At 52.4% G+C, this 24321-nt stretch overlaps 1 protein-coding gene across 1 annotated transcript; it reads left to right on the forward strand.

Moving 5' to 3' along the window:
- The first annotated feature begins 951 nt into the window (after positions 1 to 951).
- Positions 952 to 10040, forward strand: MB (myoglobin). The gene is made up of 3 exons (XM_058568822.1): positions 952 to 1046; positions 6314 to 6536; positions 9825 to 10040. Exons 1-3 carry the CDS (start codon positions 952 to 954, stop codon positions 9969 to 9971), a joined length of 465 nt encoding a protein of 154 aa, XP_058424805.1. The 3' UTR covers positions 9972 to 10040.
- Positions 10041 to 24321: the final 14281 nt, after the last annotated feature.

The raw sequence follows: 24321 nt of genomic DNA on the forward strand, positions 1-24321 counted from the left end.
CTGGCTGTGCGACCGTGGCAAGTTTCCCTAACTTCCCCTCAATTAGATGGGGATAATGTCAGGATCTATCCTATGGGGCTATTGGGGGATTAAAACGGTTACCCAATGTAAAGTGCTGGAATAGGGCAAGGCTCCCAGCAAGGTCCCTGTGAGCATCGGCTGCTGTTATACCAATGGAGGAGCCGGCAAAGAAACATGGTGCAACTAGCTAAGGCATACAACAGGAGCACATGCAGATACGTGGAGGGAGTAGGCACTTAATGGTGCCTTGAGGGGGTACGTCAAGCAAAGCTTTTCAGAGGGAAATATGTGAGCAAGGCCACAAAGCTAGGGGTTTTCTGGGTGGAGTGGGAAAATTCAGAGTCCAGGAGGTTACTGATTTGCCTGGGTTCCCCCAGCTATTAGCAGGAAACCGTCTAGGCTCCTTCCCACCACTTCTGGATGGCAGAGGGGCATTAGGGCAAAGTGGGCACAATGTGGACGAGGAGGCGGCTAAGGGCCAGGACCATCCCAGGGCCAGCGGGGCGCCTGCTGCCCAAGCTTAGAAACATGACAATTCCTCTTGGGGTGGCTGACAGCAGAGAGCTTGGATTTCAAGCTGCTGGCATCAGCCTTGGTGGTGCCCTTTCTGTTGGCCTCGGAAAGTCCAGATGGTGGCCCAGCCTCCTCCCCACTCTTTCCACACACACAGCCACCCCCACCCCCTGTGGCATCCTACCTCCCCACAATGACACCTGCCCCAAAATAGCTCCCATGTGAGGGCTGGAAAAGGAAAAGATTAGACCCCTGCCTGAAACGGGCGAGGGGAGTGAGCCAGCCGTCAAGTGATCTGTGTCAAGCATCCGGGAAGGTATAAAACCCCTCTGGGGCCAGGCGGCCTCACACCTCAGCTGTCAGGGCCAGGACACCCAGTCAGCCCGCACTTGCTCTCTCTGTTCTTCAGACGGCGCCATGGGGCTCAGCGATGCAGAGTGGCAGTTGGTGCTGAACGTCTGGGGGAAGGTGGAGGCTGACGTCCCGGGCCATGGGCAGGAGGTCCTCATCAGGTAAAGGGAAGAGATCCCGTTGTCCCTGTCACCTTCTTCCCAAAGGTCAAGGGTGTTTGCTGGCGAGGTGGACTGCTCACCCCGGGTTGACCAGTTGGCTGCATTCGTTGAGTTTGTTAAAACCCCCGCTCAGATCTCCTTTGCTTGTGAGTGTCCAGGATTGGAGTCAGGAGACGGAAAGGGGTCCATCTCACACCTGTGTCAGCGGCTGGGAGAGCTTGACGACCAAACTCTGGGCACCTGGAGATGTCCTGGAGTTGTAGACAGTCAGAGTCAACCAGGGTCCTGAGAGATCTTGTCCAGCCACCTCACCTAATGCAGGTGGCCAGAAAGGACCTGAGAGGGGAAGGAATCACAAGCCCATTAAAGTCTGTAAAGTGTCAAGGCTAAGACATGCCTTCAAGATGACATGTGTAGCTTTAGACCCGGGTCTGCCATGAGGAGCTGCGTGACCTCTGGGAAGGCACACAACCTCTCTGGGCCTCAATTTCCTCTCCTACACAATGGGGGAAATTCCTAATATCTACATTATAGAGGGGAAGTGAGAATTAAATAAGATGAGGCATGGAAGGGGCCCGGCAGATTTCCTGGCATATAGTGAGTTCTAGAAGACGTTAGTCACCGTTGTAGATGAAGCCCAGACTAGAGACCTTTAAAGTATTATAAATAGAAAACAAGACAGAGGCCCATCAGCGACTTTTGACGCTGTGTGTGTCTTGAGTTTGAGAGCTCAGAATGGTGTGGTGCCTTCTATAGCAAGGGGTTCCTGAATAAAGCAAAACAAAATTCTGAGTTTTGTAAATAGAGGATGGCTTGTGGCTTGTAAATAGAATCTTATTTTCCCACTGCCCTCTACCCCAAAGGGTGACAGACTCTCCCCTTCTCTCAGGCGCCAGGCCAGCGCGGGTCAGGTATCAAATGGGATGTAAGTCAACATTCCCGCTCCAGGGGGGAGGCGGGCCCCAGGGCTGCCTCGAGTGAACCGAGTGTCCTTCACACTTTACTTTACAGATGAATTTCTCCTTCTTTATGAGCCGGGGCAGGTTTTCCTCTCTCCCTCAGATGCCCTTTCGGTCTGCCTTGGGCGTCACCCATTCCTGGCTCCTGTGTCTGGGGAGAACGGCCAGTCCTGTGAGCTCTGTTATCTGAAGTTCGAGCCCCTAGTGGTCCACGCTAGAAACACTTGAGGAAGGACAGTCAAGTTCTTGTTGACTCTAACTGCCATCTTTGGGTGTTCCCTTAGGTCTTTCTCCTCCTGTCCCTGTCAGCTAGCAGCGGGGGCTGCAACAGGTCCTGTCTGATTGGATGAAAGTCTCCCCCCAAGGTGACATCAACTCCTCAGCTGCCAATTTGCTGTCTGACCTTGGACAAGTCACTGCCCCTCTCTGGATCCTATTTGCCTTTTGGTTGAATGAAGGGATTGTCTGCCATGGTCTCTGTGATCCCCTCCTGCTCCCATTCCTTGGCATTCTCTGAGTCCATGATCCTCCCTTGTTGTTGGAGAGGAGGCAGGTGGTTGGGTGGGAGACCAGTTTGTAGAACAGAAGTCATTCCAAGGTGATCTGGGGGCTGCCAGCCCTAAGGCAGTGACCTGGATGTCTTGAAGGGGACTTGGGGTATTGCGTCATCAGGAGAGATATTTCCTCCCTTCCCAGGGTGGACCAGAGAGAGCTGCCAGGGGCCAGGGGCCAGGGATGAGATGTGATCCCTGAGACGGCTGGCCCCTGGAAGGCCCAGAGAGCCCAATGCCCTGTCACCTCTCTGGCTGTAGGACGTGCAGGGATCACGCCAACTGATTCTGTGCTCTCCGTGTTTAGGGTCTGGGGAGGACGGCCTCCCTGGCTGGGGTAGGGGAAGAGGATGCTGACTCCCAGGGCTGCAAATGCCCCTGTCAGGAGCTGGCCTCTTGGTTCTGTTCCAGATGCCGAACCTGGGCTTCCTTCCTGACCTTGGAAAGGTCATTGCTCCCTCGCCTCTGATGACAAAAGAGGGCAAACTGTTCAGCTGAGTCTGTTAATAAAGTGCCGAGGCTTCACTGTAACAACATGATCATAAAGTTCTAGAGCATAAAAGCTGCAAGGTCATTTGGAGATTCTGGTTCCAGGAGTGGCGTTCAGGAGGGAGGGGCTGCTGAGTGCGCTCCAGGCCCCTGCCTCTCCTTCTCTTGCTCAAACCTTTTCTGCTTTGTTTACTTCTGCATTTGAACAGAGGATTTCGAGGCCATGAAAAGTTTGAAAATCACTGCTGGTGGCCAATACTTCTCATGTTACAGGCAGACATGGCCCAAGAGTCTTAGCCAGCCAATGGCGGCTACAGGCAGAACCGAAAATTCCCTATCCTAACGATTATGCTGCTGCCACTGATGGAGATGATGGTGATGATGATGGAGGTGATGATGATGATAGAGGTGGTGGTGATGATGGAGATGGTGATGGAGGTGATGCAGATGGTGATGGAGGTGATGGAGATGGTGATGGAGGTGGTGATGGAGATGGTGATGGAGGTGATGATGGAGATGGTGATGGAGGTGGTGATGGAGATTGTGATGGAGGTGGTGATAGAGATGGTGATGGAGGTGATGGAGATGGTGATGGAGGTGGTGATGGAGATGGTGATGGTGATAATGGTGGTAGAGATGATGATGAGGAGGAGGAGGAGGACAGCAAATATTTATACAGTACACACTGATTGCCAGGCCCTGTGTTAAGTGTTTCACTTATATTAACTCATTTAAGCCTCACAACAACCTTATGAGGTAGATATGATTATCACCACATTTAACAGAGAGGGGAAGTAACTTGCCCAAAGTCACACAGCTGGAATTCAAATCCAGGCAGCTTGGATCCAGCGTGCCTGCTCTTGACTGCTAAGCTATATCGCCCCACCATCTTGGCACATTAGAGATGAGTTCCCATCTTCAGTCTGGTTCTTTTGTTCTAGAGCAGAAAAGGATTTTTACAGATCTGAGAGAGTCCCCAGTCTTCTGTGTGGGTGTCCGATTGGGCCTCAGTTCAGAGGACAGCTGGGAAATGGCCTCCTTTCTCTCTGACTTGCCTGTAGGCCTGTGATAAACTAGGCAGGCTGACAAATAGGATTGAAGATGAAAACACGAGGCATTGAGGGTTTCTGGAACACTGGAGAAATCCCTCCACTCATTTCCGCAGGGTGAGGGGCTTCGTCTGCTCTTTTTCCAGGTTGGTGCTGTCAGGCAAATCTGGGTATGGCCTTCTGTGGCTGCCCTGGGGCTCCCAACTGCAGGACTTAGGGCCAAGGGAGGGTGACAGCCATGTGGCACCAGAATGGTCTGGTTGGCACTAATTACCCCAATTTTCCTACGCTGTTTAAAGTAAATCTGGGCCCCTTCTCTGGCTGACTGGGGCTGAGAGTGGCAGGGGAAAGCCTTAGAATTTGGAGGCTGAGAAATCAACTAGACCAACCATTTTGGTTTACAGGTGAGTGAACCAAGACCCAGAGAGGTAGAGTGACTTCTTCAATGTCACACAGCACATTGGAGACAGAGCTGGGGCCAGAACTCAGCTTGGGTAATTCTCAGTCCCACGTTCTTTCTCCCATACATCTAAGAGGCTCCCAAAATGTCTCAGATCACTGGCTCCCTTGGGTCCCAGGCCCTTGGCTCTCTTCTGCCGCAGATAGTCCCCTTCCAGCATCCCGACCTCGGGCCTTTGCCTGTGGGTGCTAGGTCTCGCAGCTGTCAGGCAAGAGTTCAAGGATCATTGTCACCAGATAATAATAGTCAGGAGCCCAGGGACCCTTGGGTGAAGGGTGCCAGAGATGAGCTGTCAGTGACACACAAGGCTTGGCCAGGGCCCCAGGGCGAGGTGGTGACATTGGACGTGGCTGTGGACAGGCCTGGGTGTTCTGGGGAAGCAGGAGGCATGTGCTCCCAGGGGACGGGAGTGTTCCCTGTCCGTGCTACATGGCGCATGGTCGTATGTGTGTCTGTGTTTGCGTGCACAAGTACAGGTGTGTGCTGCGAGACACTTACACAAACTGGCGTGTGTCCACAGTCGGCTTTAAGGGTGTCGCAGAGCCGGGAAGCTACAGAAGAGGAGGCTTTCGAGGAATTGAAGCTGTTAGATGGAAGGAGAGAAAGCCCGGGCAGACAGGGTCAGCTCTGCAAACACTTCAGGGGGTGACCCAGGGGAGAGGGCCTGAGTTATGGAACCGTCCAGTCTTGGGTTTAGGTCTGAACTCTGCCACCAACAGGCCGTGTGACCCTGGGCTGGTCACCTACCTCTAAGAAGATGGGGAACATCCCTCCCTCCCAGGACTCCCTGTAACCACACCCCCTTTTCACAGCAGGAAAGATGAGGTCCATGGAGGTGGTGGCTCAGACTCACAGGCAGAGTCCCTCTGCGGCCAGCTCCCTGGTCCCTGGCAGGAGTGGGGACCTGGTCTTTGGCAGGAGCCTCCCACCAGTGCCCTCGCCATCTGTACCGTGTGGGGCTGCGAGGTGCAGGGAGCTGGAGCGTGGGCTCAAAATAAGCGAGAGCTTTCTGAGCCTCAGAGCTGCTCTGGAGTGGACTGGCTCTCAGAGGTGGTCATGAGCCTCCTGTTGCTGGGAGTATTTAATCAGCTGAAGGATAATTCCTAGGCAGGAAGCTGCAGCTGTGGTCCCCGGACTGGACTACTTTCTGAGACCTGATTTCAGTCTGGCTCTTCTGCATGCCAGCCCTGTAACACTGAGCTAGAACTTCACAGCTCTGGGCCTCTGTTCCCTCATCTGTGAAATGGGGATACTATGCCCCTAAAGGGAAGTGCAGGTGCAGAGCTTGGCACACAGTAGGTGCTCAACAACTCTAGGGGCCTTCAGCTCCTGTGCTCCCCCCTTCCCTGCTGTACCCTTGATGCCACTCTGTCATCTACTGTCCAACAGCGTAGAGAAATGTGGGGTGCAGCCAGGGTGCAGTGCACGGCTGTCTTTCCTTCCTGCCTCTCACGGTGACAATGAAGAAGAGGAAGGTGACGATGATGACGATAAAAATAACAATAGCAAGCATTTATACAACACATACTGTGGGCCAGACGCCCTGCTGGCACTCGGCATAGACCATCTCACTTAATCCCCACAGCCTCCACAGGTAGGGACTAGTTATCCCCATTCCTTGGATGAGAAAGCTGAGGCACAGAGAGGTGAAGTGAACTGCCCAAGTTCACACAGCTGGGAAGCGCTGGGGGGAGGCCGGCCACCTCCACACCCCACCGCGCGTGCCCGCGTCTCACTCCAGCCCTCCGTGTGCCCACAGGCTCTTCACGGGCCACCCCGAGACCCTGGAGAAGTTCGACAAGTTCAAGCACCTGAAGACAGAGGCGGAGATGAAGGCCTCCGAGGACCTGAAGAAGCACGGCAACACCGTGCTCACCGCCCTGGGGGGCATCCTCAAGAAGAAGGGGCATCACGAGGCGGAGCTGAAGCCCCTGGCCCACTCGCACGCCACCAAGCACAAGATCCCCATCAAGTACCTGGAGGTGGGCGGCCAGGCCGGGGCGGGCGGGGGTGAAGGAGAGGCCTCGGAGGGATGTGACTTGGGTTCCAGGCCCTGCTCAGCCGCGGACTTGCTGGGCAACCTATGTCACTCCTCTCCGTGCCCCAGTTTCCCCATCTGTAAAGTGGGCTGTCACCCACTTTGCCTTCCTCCTGGGGTCATTGACAGTAAACATATTTGTTCCCAAAATTCGTACCTCGTTACCAAGGAAGAAGGGTGAGAGTGGATATGGGTGCACGACTTGCCTTCTCTCCACAAGTGGGTACCATCATCACACCCACTTGACGGATGAGGAAACTGAGGTGCAGAGAGGGTAAGCAGCTTGTCCGTGGTCACAAAGATAGCAAATGGCAGAGCCAGGATTCAGACTAGGTCTCTATGGTCTGGCACCTGGGTCCTAACCCCGTGCCATTGGGAGTCTGAGACATGCAGGAGTTCAGCAGCTGGGGCTCGATTCCGGGGTGAGGGTGGCCAGCAGGCTGGTTCTAGTGGTTTCAGCATTTTTAGAGATGAAGGGACAGAAGCTCAGTTGTCATGGGGGGACGGGATGTGGTGACAAGGAGCACTAAGGAGCTGAGGGATAAAGCAGGCTGGCTGGTCCAGCAATGAGGATAAGGATAATGGTGACAGTATTTGCCTGAGTCACTGCACAGAATTCTCAAAATTACCCCAGGAGGTTAGGAATTCAGTGTTTTCTTTTCCTCTCACACGAGTTCAGAGGAAGGGAGTCCAGAGCTGGTGTGGGAGCCCCAGGGATGCAGGCTCTTCCTCTTTCTGCCATGTCTTTGGCATGTGGTGTCCATTCTCAAAGTTGACTCATGGCCCAAGATGGCTGCTAGAGCTCCAGCCATCTGGTCCATATTCCAAACAGGCAGCAGGAGGAAGAGAGGAAGGCTCTCTTTTAAGGAGTCCCAAAAATCTCATCCAAGAATTTTGTTTACAACTCATTGGCCAGAAGTTAGTTCAAGACCAAACCTATCTGCGTGGGAAACTGGGAAATGCAGTCTATTGGCACTCCGAATACAACTAGCGTTCAGTTACTGAGGAAGAAGGAGAAATGGACATTGGGCGGGCAATTAGCAGTCTCTGCCCCAGACAGTTACACTTCTCATCACCATTTTACAGATTTGGAAACTGAGGGCTCAGAGAGGTTAAGTAGCTTGCCCAAGGTGACCCAGTTAATAAGCCAGAAGATACAGTCCAACCTATGGTACTCTGGAACCCAAATTCTTAATCCCTGTAGTACAGTATCTCCCATCAACAACCACCACCACCACCCCCTTCTGCCTTACCTCCCCGCACCTGCCCCCAGTGCTGTGGTCCCTGCCCTCCTCGTCTTCTCTTGGCAAATCCCTCTTCATCCTGCAAGGCCCAGCTCAGAAGCCACCTCCTCTGTTCCAGCCCCAGCCACGGGGCAGTCAGCTGCTCAACCCGCCAGCCCTCCCCGCGCAAAGGCACCTCATCCTCATCCCTGTCATGGCGCCTGCCCGGCCGTCGTGTAATTGATCTCTTTACCCAGCTGTCTCCAGGCTGGGACACAGCTCCTCAAGGGCAGACCCTGGCTCTCTCCCGTTTCTGATCCCCAGGGGCGCGCAGTGGAATCACCATACAATCCGAATGACCGATGCCCTCTCTAGGGATGGGGAAACTGAGGCTCGGAGAGAGGAAACGATGTAGGCAAGGGAGCGCCACCAGCTAGTAGATGAGAGCCAGGTTTAATAAAACAAGTGCAATTTACTGTCAAATCCTTGCAAAACATTAAAACCAAGCCCCGTGTCTGCTCTTCCCTCACTGTGGAACCTCCTTCCACGCTCTGCATGAGAAATGGTTCCTTCTCACCTGCGAGCGAGGGGCCCCAGTCTCTTCTCAGTCGCCCAGCTGCCTCATTCCACAGTTTTCAAGATATTAGTGGCTCTGCCGTAGACCCAGGAAAGCTGAGTGGGGGCCCGATGGGGTCATCAAAGCCCCATCTTACAGGTGAAGTCCCCCAGGGGGGTCAGGGCAGAGCTGGGCTGGAACTCGGGTCCCCCAAGTTCTCTGAGGGCAGGACTGCTTCACGGCGCCCGCGCCCCCACCTTGTTTTGTTGCTTTTAGGAAATTAAAGGTGAATTTAAGCATATGTCCAAATCAATGCCCAGAGGTGGGTGTTCGTGGAGCTGTGCCTGTCTCTGAGCCCCGTGGTGTTTCTTGGGTGTAGACACTTGGGCTTCTTGACGGCTCCCTCAGCACACACCACCCCCACCTGCCTTCTGTCTCTTGCACCCCGGGCACCCTGAGAACATGGGAAAACCCAGCCGTGGCACAGTCTCTGCCTCTGCCCCTGGCTCTGGCCGCTGTTTGTCCACAGTCCCCTGGGTGCAAATTCCAGCTCTGCTGTTCCCTTGCTACGTGACCTCAGTCTGGCTACTTTCCCGTCTGGGCCTCTGCAAAATGTCACCACTTGGTCCACTGGCCAGGGATGTGGTTGGCACCAAATCCTGATGAACCGTTGAAAAAGCCCAGCGGCTTTTTACATCCATGAGCTCTTGCAGCCCCTAACGCAGCCCCGTGCTGTGCACATTCTTGTCTCCATTTTCCTGGAATGAAACTGCGGACATAAGGGCAAACTGCTCCGTGAGGCTGACGTCAGGGGTTACTGTCCCGGGAGAAAGCCCACTGCCTCGTCCCTTTCTTCTTCCTCTCTCTCCTCCCCTCCAACTGATGTTTCTGAGCACCAGCTCTGTGCTTGGCACAGAAAACATGATGCTCTTCTCCCCCAGCTCTCCAATAGGCTATTTAAAGCAATAACCATACTAAGCCATTAAAATGTAAAAATTAAGTACACACACATGGAAATAGTTTCCTTCTAGATTTCGTGATTGAAAAATCCTGGATAAAACCATGGAATGCGAGCTTTTCTCCTCCTTTCCGCTGCCCCTGTGGTGGCCGTGCCCTGACCTCTTGCCTGGCTGCGTTGGGTCCACGTCTTGAGCAGCCTCTGAGGAGGGTGGTGGGTGAGCCAGCCCACCTGGCTGCATGGCCTTGGGCACATGGCTTAACCTTTCCTTGTCTGTACCAAGACGGGCCTCAGTTTTCCCGTCTGTACCTGTCTCACGAGATAGTGGGGATTAAAGGAGTTAATCCATGGAGATCAGTCAGAAGTGTGCCTGGTGTACAGTAAGGGCTCAAAAAACAGCCCTGGAATGAAGAGGTGGGACTCGGTTTGATTCCCTTCTGGCTCCTGGCCTGTCCCGCCCCGTGACCAGCTCCCCTCTTGTTCCTGTCTCTGCAGTTCATCTCAGACGCCATCATCCACGTTCTGCAGAGCAAGCACCCTGGGGACTTTGGTGCTGACGCCCAGGGAGCCATGAAGAAGGCCCTGGAGCTGTTCCGGAACGACATCGCGGCCCAGTACAAGGAGCTGGGATTCCAGGGCTAAGCCCCCCACAGCCTCCACCCCCACCCACCTGGGCCCGGGACGCGGGGGAGGCTGGGGACTGAATCTTGTGTAGCCATGTAGAGTTTGCTTGAGTGTCTGCTTTGTTCATGAGAGGTGGGTAGGAGAGGCAGAGGGGCTGAGGGGGCAGGATGTTCAAGACGGCTTCACACGCCTGGGGACCGGGCTCCCCGTGGAGGGTCATCCCCTTGGGAAACAGGAGAATCGTGATCCTATGCTCACAGTGGCCTGCAGAGTTTGGGTCATACTTAATTCTCCTCTCTCCTAAATGCCAACCAAATTCCTTCCAACCTCCAAACTGACCCACACCTGCACCCTCACCTTTCACCCCAAATCTAAACCGTAAAGTAAGCCCCAGCCACAATAATTCTCGGACGCATCACCCTGCCCCTTGGAGACAGCAGAATGTCCCTTTGCAATGAGAAGGAGGTCTGGACGGGGGAGGACAGCCAGACCCAGACCAAGGGAGGTGTCGGGCGTCTGGAACATAAGTGTGCCCTCTTGGGTAGTGGAGTGACTTACCTGGTTTTAATAAAGACCCTGCAACATCGCAGTCTCGGCCTGGTGATTTGCATCCCCAAGGGCAAGTGAAGGGCTCCGAGGGAGAAATGGTGGGAAGGCAGATGCTGGGCCTGTGTGTGTGAGAGCCTGTGGGAGGAGGAGGAGGAGGGAGAGGAGGGGAGGAGGAAGCAGGCAGAAGTGGGGAGGAGGAGAGCAGGAGGGAGAGAGGGACGGAACCACCTCCTTTGGGCCACTACTTAGTGGCAGGGATGGCGCTGGGCAGGAGGAGTGGAGGGGAGGGCCTCGTCTGGTGGGGGAGCGGGCAGGTCAAGACCTTTGCCACCTGGGGTGATCGGTGCCAGGAGCACGGGGCTGTGGGGGCCCAGAACCAGGGGAGATTGTCACGTGGTTTCAGCAATTTATTTAACATGCCCAAGGACACCAGCTAGTAAGTGGCAGAGCTGGGCTCAAACTGTGGCCTGGAAGGCAGCAGAGACTCCAGCTGGGGAAACAGCTAGGTGGCCAGCTGGTGGCAGGCCCTGACCTTCTGGCCGTACAGCAAGGACAGACACATGGGGAATAGCTTACAAACACAGACCAGGGACACAATCCGTATCTACAAGGGCCGAGCGCATGGGCGGAATGTGCCAGTATTGCCGCGAGGATCCAGAATAGAACATCGGCGTGTGACCACGGCAGCCAGGAAGCAGGTTGGCGCAGAGGCCATGGAACGGGACCACGGAAAAGGATCTGGGGGTCTGGGTCGGTCTGGGCGCCCAAGCCATGAGGGCCATGAACAGCACCCAAGACTCAGGGCACCATCTCTGGGAAGCCGATGTCCTCAGCCTCATAAATCTCCAGGGGCTCCCAAGTGCCCCCTGCCCTCAAGTGTCTGTCCTGGGGCTCAGGCCCCTGGGATGAGCCGTCCTCACTGCCCCAAACCTCCGATTATGCCAAGGTTCACGGCCGCTGAACAGGGCAGAGCTCATCCACTGAATGTGGACACGTCCCAGATCCTAACAGGCTCATTTATCAGGCCCTGCTGCAGCATCCGAGGATGGCTTGAATGTGTCCACCTCCTCCCAGGCCGCTCCAGGCTTTGGGAATTCTTAGGCTATCTGAGAAGGTGGGAGAGAAGGGGAGGAGAGTCTAGGAGGGGGGAGCTTTTTGATCTTGGAGCCTGGAGAAAAATTCCAGGCATTTCTGTAGTAATGCAGCTGAATACCCGGGCAATGAACGCTTCTGTACAGGAGACGTGTGCAGGATTTAAAGTTGAGTCAGCCGGTCCCTGCCCTCAAGCCATTGACAGTCTCGACGGGGAGACATGTGCTCTGATAATTAAATCAGGGCAGAATAAAATTACTGCAGAAGAGGAGTGCCAGTCATTTACCCTTCATTCCTCATTCATTCAGCAAATATTTGTTGAGGACAGCAGGTGAAAAAAATCTCAGTTTATACCTTTGGTGTGCACAAAATACAACTTTTTTTTTTTTCTATAACTCAGCTGAATTTTTGTCTGAATCCTTGTTGTGGCTGGGTGGCAGATACTTAATCTCAGTCTCTTTGAGGTTTTTCCCTAGTTCCAGAATTCCCTGGGGTTTTGGCTAATTCCAAGGGGCTTACGTGTCCAAATTACAGTGTGTATGGGCGGGGAGGTGGCAACCTGGTTGTTGCTGTCATCTGTCCCCAGGGGTGTCCTCAGGGATGCCACACTCCACCTGGTCTTCAGTAATTGACCTCCTCAGGCGCTTGAAACTCTGAGGCTGCCCAAGGCTCCTTCTGCCTGGGACCACTTCTTCTCAGGGACCCCCCTGTTCCTGCGGGCTCCATCTGGGACGTGAGGCACAGTTTCCTCTGTGTTCAGACCCCACGGGCCTGTCTGAGCTTTTGCAGCCTCCTCCAGGGTTTGGCAGGGCTTGTGCAGGGCTACCCTGTATGGTGGTATGGGATGTGCACTGCACATGGGTGCCTAGCAGAGGGGGCTATTAAGGGCGGGATCCAGTCTGTGCTCCAGTTTCCAAGCTGTGCGCCCAAAAGGGGTGCCCTTTCCTAATTCACACGAGGGTACTCTCTGAGCTAGCAGTGGCCTCAAGCAGGGACAGAACCACTTTGTCTGGGAACCACCACCACCTGCAAACTTATTGTTTCCTTTTCGACTTCTTTCCGACAGTTCTGAAAATGACTTTCCGGCCTGGGAAGCAGGGACTCCTTGAGATTTCCTCCGAATTTTTTGCTCGTTCTGTGTGTTCTTTTGGGTCCTCTTAGGGCCTAAGGTTTTGAATCTGCAAATCTGCAAAGAAACGTGTTTTTCTCGCGTTCAGCTGTCACATCCTTTCACAGAAATGCCTTGCTGTCTGAAAAGGAAAAAGAAAAAGAAGAAAGGAAATCCTGAGGGAAAATACAGGCAGACAGGCTAATATTTTTAAAATGTGATCCTGCGACGGTGTTTATTCTGCATCAATGTAACAAATATTTATTGAGAAAATACTAGGGGCCAGGCCCCAGGTTGGGACTAGGGTCCCAGCCGAGAGTAAGGCCAACATGATCTCTGCCCTCATGAAGCTTCCAGGTGTGGGGATGAAGAGGAAAGGGTCTGTGCTAGGCCTCAGGGACAGTGGGGATTTTGAGAAGTGGCAAAAGAAGAAGAGGGGTTCAGGGGCAGAGAACTGCCCGAAGAGCAGCTCTCAGAACCTACTCGCCCAGCAGTGCAGCGATGCATTTGTCAGACTGAGCTGTACCGAGGCCTGTACATGAGGAAGGCCTGTACAGCTTCATGAGGAAGCTGTCACTGGGCCCTGACAACCCGGAGCTCAAAGGTTCAGGGCTCTGGGAGGAGGGAGACGGGGGAGGCTGAGTCCTGAGGAGTCAGGGGGGACGGGGGCCCAGCCATGGGGGCTAAAGTCACAGAGATGGGGGTGTGCTAGTCAGGGTTCTCCAGAGACACAGAGCCAATGGGATTTATATAGATATATAATATATATTAGATACATAAATGTATATAATACAATACATATATAATACATTGTATATGTTAAATATTACATATTATATAAGTAATATATAAATATAATACATATATTTATATATATTTTATATATTTATATATTTATATGTATACATATTTATATATAAATATATATAATATAATACATATATAATATGTATATTTTATATATGAATTATTATACATAGTATATGATCTTATATAATATATATTATATACATAAAATATGTGGCATAATACATATAAATATATATCTATAATATAATACATATATTTTTATATAAAATATTATATATTGTACTATATATTACATAATACATATATTATATAGTTTACATATTATATATGTGTTAAATATTATAGAAGACATATTATATATTCTATATATAAAATAATATATATTATATATAATATTGGTAATACATATTTTATAAAAATATATTATATACAATATATAATGCAATGTGTAATATTATATGTATATAATGTTTCATATCTATAAAATACCTCTTCAGATACTGACCTTCCTACATCTATGCTGTCATCTCCTTCTGGAATTCGTGGAAGATGTTTTAGATTGACTCACACTGTCCTCCGTGACTCTTTCCGATTTTCCACCTCTTTGCTATTTTGCATTCTGGGAAGGATTTTCCTCACTTTTTGCTTGCACAGTTATACATTTTTAATGTTTTTGATCCATAATTTTTATGATATTAAGAGTGGAGCGTATTTCACAATATCTGATCTGCTCTACTTCTAGAAATAGAAATCTTTATCACAAGTTATAATTATAAATTTTTTTTTTTCCTGAGGAACATTAGCCCTGAGCTAACATCTGTGCTGATCTTTCCCTATTTTGTATCTGGGTTGCCACCAGTGCACGGCCGCCACCTTGTGGTGTAGGTCCACGCCTGGGATCCGAACCTGGGCCACTGAAGCAGAGAGTACTGAACTTAACCACTAGGCCATGGGGCCGGCCCCAAAATTTGTTGTTTTTTTTTTTACCTGTTTTGTTTGTTTGTTTCTTCTTCTTCTTTTTTTTTTTTTTTTTTGGTGAGGAAGATCAGCCCTGAGCTAACATCTGTTGCCAATCCTCCTCTTTTTGCTGAGGAAGATTGGCCCTGGGCTAACATCCATGCCCGTCTTCCTCTACTTTATATGGGATGCCGCCACAGCATGGGTTGACAAGTGGTGCGTCAGTGCACACCCAGGATCTGAACCCGCGAACCCCGGGCTGCCGAAGCGGAGCGCGCACACTTAACCACTGCACCACCTGGCGGGCCCTGTTTGTTTGTTTCTCCCCTACTGGACAGAGAGGGCGAGGGTCCTCTCTGTTCTTCTTGTCATCGTGTACCTGGCCCCTGGCCCAATGCCCAGTCCATCACAGCAGCTCAATCAGTGTTAGCTGAATACACGAGTTACACCACACTGTTCCTCCTGTGGACATACAAGCATGCTGTAAACTGTAGAACATTTAAAAATTAAGTGATTCAGGAGGCCCCAGTGGAGCCTGGCTCTGAATATCTGGTTCCTGATTTGGGCTCTACGTGTGCGTGCGCGCGCGCGTGTGCGTGTGGGCGCGTGTGTGTGTGTGTGTGTGTGAGATACAGTGCGTGAACATCTAACTCCTCCACTGTTGGGTCTGAGCTCAGCTTTCAGTCCATTTTACCCGCTACTCTGAAATCCACGATCGTCATGCCCCCAGGCCAGCCGAGGTGACCTCTTTGGGGCCTCTACAAGCCAGCCCTAATGGCTCTGACGGGATTGTGGCTTTCTGAGTGGAGACAGGCTGAGAACTTGGAAGGACATGAAAGAGACCCAGGCTCAGAGAATATCTGAGACAGCACAAGCGATAAATCATGAAGAGCTGTGTGCGTGGCCACTCGTTTGAGCTCTTGACCTGGCAAACCTTTAGCCAAGCAGAGCTGGAGGTGTCAGGTGATGTCAAAAAAAAAAAGATAGGACGAGCTTCACAAAGCATACCACACAACGCACGCACAAATTTCCCATTTTATTGATAATTTAAATTATATCTTGTATTTTATATTTCAATGTGGTCTTTCTTTCTCTCTCTCCCTCACACGCACACACACCCCATTTATTTTGTGTTCCCAGCCAAGTGAAAGGTATATCTTTTTCAAAAATAGCCACAAAACCTTCGCCTATGGACCCGCATCAATTCTGCTGCTTTTGTCCGACCAAAAATGACCCCCAAATATAAAAATTCTTTCTGTGCTGGCATTTTGTACAGAAACAGAAACAAAATATTGAACCTGTGTTAACATATTTAGAAGGGCAGAGTCTTTGCTGAAAATATTGCTACTCATCAAAAGATGCTGTTTTCTCAAGGAAAATGAACGTCTTGGCCGAGGCCCGGGGCTCTCGTAGTCTGGCCGGTGGCCTTTCCCCCACGTGGTGAGTGTAGACTTGAACCAGCTCATCAAAAGTTTTCACAGAATTTACCAGACTCAAAACCCTCGGAGGGCACACTGCCCCCTCGCTCCCACACGCTTTAGAGAGAGGAGGTGACTTTGTGAACCTAGTGGATTATGAAACGGAGTTATTGGGAGCCTCAGGTTTTGGGCACTGGGGACTCAGGGGTCTTCTGACAAATGTCGGGGGTGGAATATGGGGGAGGAGGGCTGGGCAGAATGGGTGTCCCTGCTTCAACCAGAGCAGTGGTGATTTTAGTCAATGTGTATATTGGGGTTCTGCATGATATTTCATTAGAAAGAGGCCAAATGGGGCAATTCTGCTGGAAGAGGTTTGCTCCAACCACTAGCCTAGATTGGTGGCTCTCATTGGGGCTCGTATCATCCCCTGAGGGAGTGTTTTGGATATCCCTGGGAGTGATTTGCTGCAGTGATGAGGATGCTGAAATTTAGTGGGGGGTGGGGGAGAAAGGGATGCTGGGTGTTCTAGAATACTCGGGAAAAAAACACGTAATAGAGATCTATCCCATGTTCTAGACCCTAACTCTAGAACTTATAAATATTACTTATGAATACATTATATTTGAACTATTTAAAAATATGTTGTATTATTGGGGGAAAAAAAGATTTTTTTACTTTACAAGACTTGTTCACCATTTCAGAGAACGGCAGCCCTCAGGCAGCGCCACCTGGGACCTCAGTGGCCGTGGCCGTCGTGGGTGTCTGTAAGTACTCGGTGTCCACTCCATTCAGGCACACGTAGGTCGGCATTTCTCCAGATCCTTTGAAGTTGGTGTGGCCCTATGGCTTGAGGGGGCCGAAGAAATGTGAGCGGACGTGTGTCCCTTCCAGTGGAGGTTTTAAGAGCCAGTGAATATTCTCCACATCCCTTCAGCGTAACCCAGCCTGTCCCGACCGTGCGGTCACGGGCCCCACACACCTGTGCTGGCGGGCGTGGCAGACTCGGCGAGTCTGTGAATGGGTGCGAGCAGCCAACCTCTCCACGTGTCCTCTAGTGCCATCATGCCCGAGCACTGAAATATAGGAAAACATTTTATTTTATTATAAAAAAAACTTTCTTTTTATCTTTATACATATTATAGTTAGGACGTGATGGATTTTCAAATTATAGATGGGAGTAGGTTACATTATCAGTGAGCTTCATTTCAGGGTAGTAAAGGGGTGTCACCAAGTATTTTTTATAAAGAGGGGGCACTGTCTGATGGCATTGATAATTACTGATCTAGGGGTTTCTGCTTTGGTGCTGCTCCTATTCTGGTGCTCAAACAGTATAGGGGGCGGGGGTGAGAGGTGTGGGGGAGAATATTCAGAAAAGTCTCAAGATACTGAGATAATAATTAAACTTCAGAAAGTGCATGGACTGGTTCTAAGCTAGATGCTCATCCACGTGATCCTGCATTGACACAAGGAAAGGTCATAGCATCAAAGAGAAACCTGTATCTGAGCACAAACTAATCTCCCACTAACTGGGCATATAGTGCATAACCCTATGAAACTCAGAGACTCACGTGGCTCAGTCTCAGAGCAACGTCATGTCTAAAGAAGACAGCTCAAGAAACAAGAGTAAATAAGGAGAAATTCCATTCTTGGGTTTCTTGAAGGATATCAAAGGAGCCCCCAATACATAGTCCACATCAGTATTTTTTAGAATTGTCTTCCCTTTCTTACCTACTTCCCTCGAGCCTCAATGCTGCTGGAGAACTTCTCTTCCTAAAACTCCTTGCCAACACAGCTTTTTCCCCTCTTCCTCTCCATCCCCCACGACTTTATTATATACATCAAATTAGCTTCTCTCCTAGCAATTAAAAAACGGCCTTCCTCTTTAGGAGAAGGAGAGAGAGGGCAAAAAATGGACTATTATTAAAAAGAGAGTCTTCGGGGGCCAGCCCCATGGCATAGCAGTTAAGTGTGCACGCTCCGCTGCTGGCAGCCGGGGTTCAGATCCCAGGCGCGCACCAACACACCGCTTGTCAGGCCATGCTGAGGCCGCATCCCACATAAAGTGCAGGAAGATGGGCACGGATATTAGCCCAGGGCCAGTCTTCCTCAGCAAAAAGAGGAGGATTGGCATGGATGTTAGCTCAGGGCTGATCTTCCTCACACACACACACACACACACAAAATAAATAAATAAATATTAAAAAAAAAAAAAAAGAGAGAGCGAGAGAGAGAGTCTTCCGTCAGGTCTGAGAGGGAGATTCTGTCAATGTCCCACCTTCACACTGTTCTTACCATCACAATGGGTCAGACTTTCTGAAAATGGAACTGGCTGCCTGGAGAGAAGTGAGCTCCCCGTCAGACACAAACAAGAATGGGCTGAATGATCACTTGCTGGGACCGTTCAAATCACTCAGCCACCAAATGCCTCTGTGTCAGGCACAGCTAGACGAGAAGAAACAAAATGATGAACACGGCAAAACCTCCAGCTTCAGACAATTTGCAATCTAGGGCAGGAGAGAGAGAAGGTGTCTACAGGGGACAGGGGTAAGCAGAGAGGGGAGACGTGATCAGTGTTGAGGGGGTTGGGAAGGCTGGGTCTTGGAGGGTGGGCAGGAGTCTATCGCCCCATAGCGGGGAGTGGGTAGGAGAGATGAGCGTGTGGGATGGTGCCCAGCCGGGATGGAGCAGGTCCCACTTGGAGACCTCGGTGGAGCTGGAGCCCGTAGCATGAAGGCGAACTGAGCGGTGGTTTTAGCTCATCCTGGGAGTCGGGTGACTTCTGTGCCAGGCTGAGACGCCCTCGTGTTCAGAAGAGATGTTAAGCACTGCATAGATGGAAGGATGCAGGTGGTGGGGATGGAGTGGGGGTGGCATTCTCTAAGCTCCCAGCCTGCCCTGAACGTCTTAGACTTGCCGGACTCCATAATCTCGTGAGCCGATTCTTTAAACTAAATCTCTCTCTATACGTCCTATTGGTTCTGTTTCTCTGGAGGCCCCTGACTAATGCCATCGTCATTTCTATTTTACAGATGGGGAAACTAAGGCAGAGAGAGTTTAAGCAACTTGCCTAAGATCACCCAACTGAGAAGTGTTGGGGTTTGCACCGGGGGTCTGTACTCTCTGTGGATCCCGGCCTCGTGGGACATGGGACGTAACCAGGTGGCATGCCTCATCAGCCTGGCGACAGATATTTTCTTGATAGCTCTCCTGGGCAGGCTGACGCTCCTCCGTCCAGAGTCCCGCCCTCCATCCTGCAGGCGCCCTGAGGCAGAGCCGATGACATTTGATGATGTCCTCCAGGCAGGATTCACTCATCTGCCAGTTGATGCCAAGCGACCGAATCCCCGCTAAGTGTCTGCAGGCTGGGCTGGCGGGGATCCTAAGCAGGGGTGCTGTTCCAGAGGCTACTGGCTTGGCCAGATCCAGGTCACTCGTATGTCACCTCTCACCTCGTGAGAATGTTTCTGAGAGGTCACCGGGGGACTCTCTGGAGCAGAGGTGAACCATTCCAGGGCACCTGAGGTCACCACCACTTGATGGAAACTCTTGATGCTTTTACATGGCAGCTTCTCGTACAAAAAAAAAACCCACCTAATCAGGTACCCAATACATTTCATTCACCAAATATCTATGAAACACCTACTATTCTGATTTTCATGCTGCATAAGAACTCACTCCAAAATGTAATCGTTTAAAACACAACAGTTCAGTATTTTATTATGGCCTCTCCTGGCTCTGGGGTTGATGGGCCTCAGCCGGGGGCACTGGCTCAGGTCGCTCACGGGGCTGGGCCACAGCTGTCGTCTCAAGGCTCATCCACACACGTCCCGCTGTGGGCTGGAAGACCCCCACGTGGTCACTCCTCTCCCTCAGGACACGGCAACTGGGTGCCAAGGGCAAGGGACCCAAGAGAAAGAGCCAGGCAGATGCTGCCTCGCTTTTGTGACCTACCCTCAGGGAGTCACGCAGAGTGAGCTCCCCCACATTCTGTTCCTGAGGAGCGGGTCTCTGAGGCCAGGCATCTTCAAGGGGAGGAGAACTGGGTCTGTTCCTTGATGGGAGGGCAGCCCGAGAACGTGCAGACACACGTTAAAGCCTCCACACTTGCTCTCTGCCCGGCGCTGGGCCTCACGGGGTAGGGGGAGACAGACACGAGAGCTCAGGGCCTGCTGTCCGCCCCCCAGACCCGCTCGCCTCCCTCCGCTGCTCCCCCTGGACGGGCGACCGCTGGACAGCACCAACGGGCTCCCTGCCCTCGGGCTCCGCTGGGGAAGGCCTGGGGGCTGGAGTTGGGGAAGGATGGAGCTGAACTGCCTATTCCCTGACCCCCTGAGCCCCTGTGTGGCTGCAGGTGGGCTCCATCCCTCCAGGGAAGCCCACGTCTCCCGCAGGGGCCTCTCTGCGGGGCTCCCCTTTCCCGTTCCCGCAGCTGCCCCCCCCCTTGCATGTGGAGGCGGAATCAGCTGCACTCTGTGGCTGGCCGTGGATCCCATGCCTCTGCCCACACTTTGTGCACAGTCCTTGTTGCTGGGGCCCCGGCTGACACGGCACCAAGGAGAGAGCACCACGTGAGTGGTACCCTAAGGGGGGTCGTGCCAGCAAGAGCAGGGCCTGTCCCAGGCTGGGCTGGCAGGGAGGTAAGGACATGTTCCCCAAAGTGGGACTTCAAGAGTGAGTCAGAGCTGCCTAAGAAGTCCCTCTTTTGGGAAGGAAAGACGGACCAAAGCATGCAAAGTGATGAAGACATGGGAGAGCCCAAGATATAACAGCAAATGGTTGGGCACAACCACTGCAGGGCGAGCCTAGAAGCAGGTGTCAGGAGGCAAAAGCAGGGGAGAGGTCAGGCCGCGTTATTTGAACTTTTATCCTTCGAGCAATGGGGAGCCATTGAAAGACACTCACCAGGCAGTGATTTGAACAAGATTGCAAATAGTCCAGAGTGTAGGCTTAGAGTCAGAATTACCCAGTTCAAATCATGGCCCTGCCCATTCCTAACTGGTGAGTTACTTACTATTCATGTGGCCTCAGTTTACTCTTCAGTAAAATGGACACACTAATAGCATCCACCTCATGGGATTATGAGGGTCATATCAGTTAGGATGCTTTCAGCCTCAGATAACAGAAAACCCAACTAAAATTGGCTTAAGCAATACGGATATTTAATGTCATGCAAAAAATCTGGAGGTAGGGAGGCCCTAGAGTTGGGGATTTACAATTCAAAGGTGTTAGGCTCTAGGTCAGCTTCTCTACAATTCACCTTCCCCTCAGGGTCACAAGATGGTTGCCACCACTCCAAGCATCACATCCTTACCCAACATACAAAAGCAGGAAAAAGCAAGTCTCTGCTTCATGTTCCCTTTGGAAAGTAAGGAAGAACTTCCTAGGAGCCCCTCTCCCTCCACTCTGACAGATTCTCTCTCAGCTCCCACTTTCTAGGACTGAGTCACATGCCCATGCCTAAGCCAATCACGGGCAAGACCACTATTATGAGCCGAGAGCAATTGTAACTCCCCTCTGGGGCCAGGGCTGGAGTCATCTTCCCTGAGCACTATTGAGGGTGAACCCTCAAACCAACATGAGACTCTTGAGACAAGGAGAATGAGACAACAGTGTTGGCCATGAGGCTGAAACCAGGTGATCCACAGGAAGCACGTGGCCCAGCACTGGGACGTGGGGACATTCCAGGGGGTGAGCCGTCACGCTTGAAGAGCCTCATGTCATGTACGAACAGCAGACGGTGTCACACAACCGTAGTCATCTTCAGCTCAGGCTCTCGAGTCAGCCCCGCCTCCTCCCGGGTGTGGTTTGGGGGCAAGTTATTCCACCTCTCCGTGCCTCAGTTTCCTCGTCTGTGAAATGAAAATGATAACTTTCTTATTCCTCGCCCCAGAAGTCTTCATGCGGATCAAGTGAGTTAACGCACATCGAGCATGCGGAAGAGCCCCAGTTCCTGCCTGGCCTTCGCCGTCACCCGTGACCCGTGAGTACGGGAACAGCCTCGCCGGGGGCTGGAGCAGGAACCGGGCCCCATCTCCCTGAATTGCTTTCCTTCCTTGGTGAAGGGGGCCCAGGCTGCAGCTCCTCCCTGAGGAAGGGAGGAGAGGGGCTCGGGTGAGGAGCACACGTGTCTGCCTTGCTCTTTGCCGGGAGAGGGGCCACCGAACGCATGGGAAGAGCGCGGGTGCGGCTGGGTCACCTCTGCGCTCGTCCGCCAAGGCTGGAGGGCCAGAGAGGGGCATTGGATATTAAAGCGTTATCCGACTCCGGAGAATCATGAGGCTGCTGGGACCATTCCCCTACCCCTTCTCAAGACGCCTCCCACCAGAGCATCTGCACATCAGAGTCCAGGGAGCCCCTGGGGGTCACTTAGCTCAGATTTGGTGTTACGGATGAGAAAACAGAGGTTCAGAGAAGATAAACCTGGGTCAGGCCCCCGCTCCTGGCCCCTCCTGGCCACCGCCCTCTGTCTGTCTGTCTCTCTATCTCCTCCATCTTGCTCTTTCTTCTCACTCTTTCTTTCCCTGAGTCTGTCTTCTCTCTCTTTAAATCCTTGTCTATTTGTCTTTCTCTGTCTCCTTGCATTTGACTATCCATCTCTTTTCCATTTCTCTCTCTCTCTGTTTCTGTCTGTCTGTCTGTCTTTTTCCATCTCTGTCCCTGTATCTCTACCCCTCTGTCACTCAGCAGCCAGTCTATATCCCTCCCTTTCTCCCCATCTCCAATCCCATAACTTTCCTGTGATTTTCTAAAGAGCTTCAAATAAAAATAAAAATGTTAATGAGCCCGGAGTGGGGATGGGAATGGGTTGCAATCATCGGGGACTTGAGGTGGAGTCCAGCTATGCCCCAACCTCAAGTCCTGCAGGAGGGACGAGACTGGGCCCGAGGAGGCCGCTGAGGGGTGAGCCCGGCCTCAGACACAGGAAGGGTCGGGCTGCATGACCTTGGGCCTCCTTGCACCTGCCCTGGTTCTGATTCCAAGAGGCGTGGCGTGACTGTAAAAATAGCCCAGGGAGCCGTGGCTGGCCTCCCGGACGCCTGGCTGCCCGGGTCTCGAGAGAGACAGCCCAGCGCCTCCAGCAGGCAAAGCAAGGACCTGAGCCGGGACCTGCAAGGACCTGCCCAAGGTCACGGAGCAGGCGGGCAGCAGAGCTGAGCCGGAACCCGGCCTCTGACTCCAGCCAGCGCCCTCGCAGCACCGCGGGCCTCCCCAGGGGCCCCAGGCTGGGCGGGGTCCCAGTTACAGAGGAACTGCATCCCGGCCCTCAGCTCTCTGGTCCATAGCAGCCCCACTTTCTTATTGTCTCCCACACTTCCCTGTGAGCTCCTGGAGGCCAGGGGAAAGGCATTGGCTCTGCCACCTAATGCCCTCACCAGGGATAGCAACCACAAGCACAGCTCACGTTCATCGGGCCCCCAACACTGCTGGGCGCTTTCCACGCCCTGTGTACACGGTGACTCATTCACCCTTCCCTCCAGCCCCGGGAGGCAGGACTATGATCATCACACCCATCTTATAGATGAGGAGACCGAGGCTCAGAGAGGTTAACTGACTTGACCAAAGTCACAGAGCACTAGGTCTAGTGGAGCTGCTATTCCAACCCAGGCTCTAAATGAATTAGTGGATGAAAAAGGGGATAAAGGTTTGGGACTCGAGCACCCTAAGTAGCTGCTGCTATCGTTTGAGTCTTGGGCCACCCAGGGTCACAGAGTCCCGCCTCCCTGCCCTGGCAGGCCGGGCCCACACCTAGACCCTCCAAATTCCATTTCCTGGGGACCTTGGTGCTGGTGGCCTCACCCCCAAGCCTGCCCCTTCCCCACTGGGTTACCCTGGGCAAGGCCCTTCCCCCTCTGAGCCTCAGTTTCCCTGCTCATCAAAGGGGAAACTTTGCCTATGCATCAGGGGTTCAGTAAATTGATGATTCCCGAGAAGGCTGGCGGGATGGACCAGACTGGGGTCCAAAGCTGAGAGCAGCTTGAAAGAGAATATGCTAAAATTGGATAGAGATGTAGAAATCACTTTAAAAATACAAAGAGCATCACAGGAGGATCCGAGGTTCTTATGTTTATCCAGAGGGGGCTGGCCAGTAAGGAGGTGAGCGGAGCCCCCTAACTAAAAGGGCATACATGCCCGGGCCTGAGGCTGGCCCAGAGGACGTGCGGGCAGAGCTGCCCCGCCCTCGGGTGCTGGCCGAGGCTGTCCTGGCACAGCCACCCTGGTGTTGGTGATAATTCACGTCCTGGGAACTTCCGCCAGAGAGGGACAGGTGGGGAGGAGGAGGAGGCGGCAGGGCGGCAGCTGGCTCCTGGGCTCAGGCTGAGTCATCCTACAGGGCTGGGGTCTGGGGGCGTGAGGGGAGAGGGCTGTTTCCAGAGGGAGAGGAGGCATCCCCAGGGAAGTCATCCTGGAGAAGTGACTGGACCAGTCAACGGGG

The sequence above is a fragment of the Diceros bicornis genome, chromosome 25, assembly GCF_020826845.1.
Source record: "Diceros bicornis minor isolate mBicDic1 chromosome 25, mDicBic1.mat.cur, whole genome shotgun sequence".
Taxonomy (NCBI): Eukaryota; Metazoa; Chordata; class Mammalia; order Perissodactyla; family Rhinocerotidae; genus Diceros; species Diceros bicornis.

Coding starts and splice junctions, on each gene's coding strand:
- MB (XM_058568822.1), top strand. CDS start 952: ATGGGGCTCAGCGATGCAGAGTGGCAGTTGGTGCTGAACGTCTGGGGG. Junction 1,047..6,313: donor GGGCAGGAGGTCCTCATCAG/GTAAAGGGAAGA, acceptor GTGTGCCCACAG/GCTCTTCACGGGCCACCCCG. Junction 6,537..9,824: donor TCCCCATCAAGTACCTGGAG/GTGGGCGGCCAG, acceptor CTGTCTCTGCAG/TTCATCTCAGACGCCATCAT.